Source organism: Montipora capricornis, chromosome 12, assembly GCF_036669925.1.
Source record: "Montipora capricornis isolate CH-2021 chromosome 12, ASM3666992v2, whole genome shotgun sequence".
NCBI classification, from domain to species: domain Eukaryota; kingdom Metazoa; phylum Cnidaria; class Anthozoa; order Scleractinia; family Acroporidae; genus Montipora; species Montipora capricornis.
In genome coordinates, this window is record NC_090894.1 from 28,136,724 (window position 1) to 28,141,723 (window position 5,000).

A 5,000-nucleotide genomic window follows, 5' to 3' on the forward strand; every position below is an offset into this window, starting at 1 on the left:
GCGACAAAACCACAACATGTTCAATGCACACACATGAAAATGTTGCGGGTACTTGTTTCAGGGATATGTTACAGCGACATGTGGCCCTCATGTGAACTGATACTTTTATAATTGTGCAACACCAATTTGGGGGTGATTTTGTCCCCGCGACGTGTCCCATTAAGTTCAACAAGTTGAAATTCATGGGACATATCGCTGCAAGATATCCCTGAAACATAAACCCGCAACATTTTCATGTGTGTGCAAATGTTGTGATTTTGTCCCTGCTAAATGTCCCCGCTACACGACCCTAATGCATGTCGCCTCAGTGTGACTGTACTACACAACGTTTTGTCGCTGCAACATGTCACTGCAACATGACCCCTCGTGTCTGCCCATCTTTATGGACACCTAAAAATTCAGGCGGTTTCTATCTTTCGTATATAAACCACACTTCAAAAATACATTTCTTTCGTTCATCAGTCCTTTCTCGGGAAATTCGTGAGCCCAGCTAATTGACCTGCTTCCAACTGTGTGGCATCATAGCTCAGTTGGTAGAGCATTGCACCAGCATTGCACCGGCATCGCAGAGGTCATGGGTTCGAATCTCATTGAAGCCACCTGAATTTTTAGGTGTCTGTAAAGTGACAATTGCTTAAATTGTTTAGTTAAGGGCGAAGATCACTTCTATCTTTCATTTGTCTTTTTAAAAGTTGGTATTTTAACTGTTTTTCAAGGTGACAAGAAGCAAAATGATTCTGATATTTAATGTCTCAAAACCTCCATGTTTTTAGAATACAGAGGGAATAGACCTTTTTGCAGGTACGGCGGCCATTTTGATTTCTATTGTTTCGAAAGGTATTATGGGATGCTCAGGGGGCCATATTAGCATGCCATAATGTCTTTCGAAACAATAGAAATCAAAATGGCCGCCGTATCGGTAAAAAGGTCCATTGTGACACCCGACAGAGGCCCGAAAAGTTTCGGGAAACGGGCTTTCGGGAAAGAAAGGGTGGAGTTGAACTGGAACAGAGAATGGTACCGAGAGAAGAGTGCATGGGATGGCGAGAGGAAGTTAGATAACGAGATGAACGCCAGACACAATCATTGAGGTCTTGAGTACGACCCTTGAGCGATACTTTTAAGACCCAGACATTAAAAGGACATCTGGGCAAAGGAGCACAAAATTCTCCATGCAATCATTTTGGTGAATTACTTTGATACGGCCGGCTTTGGTTGAATGAAATGCATGTCTATAGCTGTGATTCAAAATGTTCACGAGGCTGTTCAGAAGCCAACGCTAATCCAAGATTAAAAAATAACCAAGGATTTTGTTACTCTACTCCCAAATGCTGTTCAACGCTGATTTTCGGCAAAACTTTGCATTAGAAGAAGTCAATCTTGAAGAACAAAAATAATCAAAAGAAACTTTCACCAAAACGTTGAGAACATGAAACAAAAGTTAACGCTAATCCTGGATTAAGTTAATCGGCTTACGAACAACCGGACCCAGATATGTGTATTTTTTTAAATTCTTTTTTTTTTTTTCAGTACTTTGTGCCGAAGATTAGTTTTTGCTCACAGCCCAACATTTATGGTGAGTGTCAAAATGTGTAATTGGGAACACAGGCGACATGAAATGACAAAATGAAGTCTGGAGGTTTGGCCGGTTACAACTTCCCAGAAGTGGCTGCTTTTCACGGGTTTCATCACAGCGGAAGAACTTTTTTATTGCCGTGATCAAAGCAAAGATGTTAATAACTTTAGGTTGTTTTAATTGAAGTTAAATTTGTGAACATCGTGCAAATGAGGAAGGCCATTGGAATTGACGTCAGCCTCGTTTTGATAGTTTGCACTCGTAGGAACATTTCCATCGGCTAATGCCACAAACCGTTGCGGTGCAATTTGCAGGATATGTGTTACATTTTTGCAGTGTTTGAAAAATTCGGTGTCACCAGTCTCGAAGCCGATTTGTCGACTTCAGTACAAAATACAAGCTCTCTATGGAGATTTTCGTCATCATGCCTGAAGAAATCACACTGTCCTGGACAAATCTGAGATGACAGTGGTACTGCGGTTTCGTGGCTTTTGGAACAAAGACGGTAGTTCGAATTTAAACTGACGAAGAGCATCTGCCACAAAGTGCTGCGGGGAGAAGAGGGAAAAGTGGAATGAAGCCATTCCGGAAAGTAAATGTAATATTCCAGAAACAAACTTGGGCAAGTGAAGATTCCTTTATTCGTGACATGGAGGAATTTCAGATCTTGCTCGTGAAGTCTGCTTCAGCATTCTACTATAAAGTTTCTTGCGTCGATGCAAACAGCTTGCGTCCATAGTGTTTCCGGCGCAGTCAAACTGGGGAGTATTTGTGTCACAACACTGCTTCCTATGTTAGTCACCGATTTCTTGAACGCTTATAAAATTAATTTATTTCGGATACAAAGGTAAACAAATTTAATTGTAGGCACTATATCCTTTGCTTTATAGTTATATTGCAGTGGAAGTTCCCCGGTATCCAGCATTGTTGCGCTAGGCTTTGGCGATCGTAAAATGAAAGATGTTGGGAGTTGTTGGCTCAAAGAGTTTGACCAGTTTCAAATTCTTTGCAACAATAGAATGAAGGGGGTATTTTCTAAAGAAACTGTGGTGCTGCGTCGGTGGGGAAGTAGTATACAAAAATTTGGTTTTGTCAACGGAGTTGATAATGTAAATTGGCCACCGTTTCGAGCGTTAGCCCTTCGTCAGAGCGAAAAAGTATTCGTATTCGCTCTAGCGAAGGGCTAACGCTCGAAACGTCAGATTTTAGAATCTCTGTACGGTGGCCAATTTACATTATCAACTCCGTTGATAAAACCAAATCTTTGCAACAATAGCCTGATGCGTGATGATGTGTTACTAGCTTATTTCACCACCAAGCCTCAAATTCGAAAATCAAACTTGTAAATTTTAGCATGAGCTAAATCCCAAAGGAGAAAAATTCAAAAAGAAAACCCAAGTGCGAAAAGTATTGCATGTCCAAATAACGTGAATAATTTTGCGCAAACGAGGCTTGGTGATGAAATTAGCTATTCAGACGTCATCACGCTTAAGGACCATTGGCAACAAGATGCTACAGGATGAGCAAACGAACGGAACATGTGAGAGCCAACAATTGAGAGTTTAGTTAATAAGCAAGGACAACGGTTACGTTACTCCGAAATGTAACTTAGCGCTATCGTAAGTATTTAGCGCTTATTCCATCATGTGCGCTTTTTGTCGACTATACGAGGAACTTTGCTGTATGCAAGAGCGAGTTTCAATCGAGTGTCGTAAAACCAAAACCAAAGTAATTACTTTGACCAATCAAAAAGGACAGAGACAATCCAGTAAACCAATCAGAATTCGAAGTAATTACACGTAGCCGACACAAAGCGCGGGAAAATGTGCACGGGCGAGCCACGATTGGTTGAAAAAGTGGCGCGAAAACTTTGAACCAATCATTGGATGAAGTAATGCAAAACCAAAGCAATTCGCTACTTACTTTCGACACTCAATTGAAAACCGCTCTAATCAATAATAGGGACTTTACGATCTACGACGACGACGACGACGGCGACGTCGTCGAAAACGTCACATCAAAATATAACTTTGCACTATCGGCGTAAGTTACCTGCGGTTAGGCCATCTCGTTAGCGTCGTACAATGTGGGCGAAGTATCCTAAAAATAAATTGGTAAGAGCGGTTTCGGAGTAAAAATAGAGAATGAAGGATTCACATTTGTGCGCTCGCTTTGTCGTCAAAACCTCAAATTTTGTGATTTCACGTCGTTGTTGTGCAGAGTACCGCACGACTTTGTGCTAGAATGCGTGCGCACGTGTAGCACGATTATTTTTCCTCTTTTAACCAATCATATCGTTGTTTCGTGGCATTCTCGTTGACGACCGCGTCGTAGATCGTCGTAGATCGTGAAGTCCCTAATATTCTTGCTTGTGACGTTGCCGTAGCCGTCGTCATTAGGAAGCTGAAGATCTTACGACGGCGACGGCAACAACAACGGCGCAAACAATGATATCATTGGTTAAAAGAGCACAAATAATCGTGCTGCACGTGCCAGCACGGATTTTAGGGCGGATTCTTGCGGAACTCTGCATAACGACGACGTGAAATCACCAATTTTGAGGTTTTGACGACAACGTGAGCATGCAACACAGAATCTTTCATTCTCTATTTTCACTTTGTAACCGCGAAAGAATTGTAATAAAGCAAAGTGATATTTTGAGGTGACGTTTCCGTTGAAGTCGCCGTTGTAGATCTTAATGCACGGTACGGTACGGTACGGTACGACTTTTGTCGCATGCGAGAAGCTCACGACAGTCCTACGACATGACTTACGATTGTCGCAGCAATTCCCTATTTCTCCAGTGTTGGAAGGTGGTAGCTGACAATGTTCTGACAATGTTGCGTTCGTTTGCACAGAGTCCTGGAGATTCACCGACGTCCTCAGTCCTGCAGTTGTCCTATCGTCTGTTGAGGCAACGTCACATATCAAATAATAGGAAAATGTTAGATTTCTTACCAATAATGTTCCGTCGACTTGGGGCTATTTTTGTTTACAGAATAATTATTTATTTTTACAGAATTATTTCTAAGAGTTAGGCATGATCTTAGAATTCATCGAATTAATTTTTTTATAGATTGATTTGTTTTTAAATTCAAACTTTAACTATTGATCTATCGTCTTTACACCAATTTAATGCATTTGATGCAATTACGCAATAGGCCTTATTCACGATAGCGGTCATGTTGGTTTTCAAATTGTCATGCAAATTAGCCATGTGTTATGCTGGGGGGCAAACATTGGAAAAAAGGAAAATTGCGGAAAATCGGCTAGTCGAAATGTTGAAATAACATTGCTAAAAGTACATTTTAGAATTTAGAATTAAGTATCTTTTGTAATAATCTTATATCTTTTGATCTCCTCCGACATTTTGACTTTCTTCTTCGTGATCTGCTCATTTTTCACTAAAAAAACATCGAAGGAA

At 40.9% G+C, this 5,000-nt stretch overlaps 1 protein-coding gene across 1 annotated transcript in view; it reads left to right on the top strand.

Moving 5' to 3' along the window:
• The window catches only part of LOC138027126 (fasciculation and elongation protein zeta-1-like), a 16,968-nt gene that overhangs the window by 11,237 nt on the left and 731 nt on the right, over window positions 1-5,000 (top strand). The window contains exon 7 of the mRNA XM_068874629.1: window positions 1,531-5,000. This exon is cut by the window's right edge and continues 731 nt beyond it. Within this exon, the coding sequence (XP_068730730.1) occupies window positions 1,531-1,550 (20 nt within the window). The 3' untranslated portion in view covers window positions 1,551-5,000. The remainder of the gene's footprint in view (window positions 1-1,530) is intronic.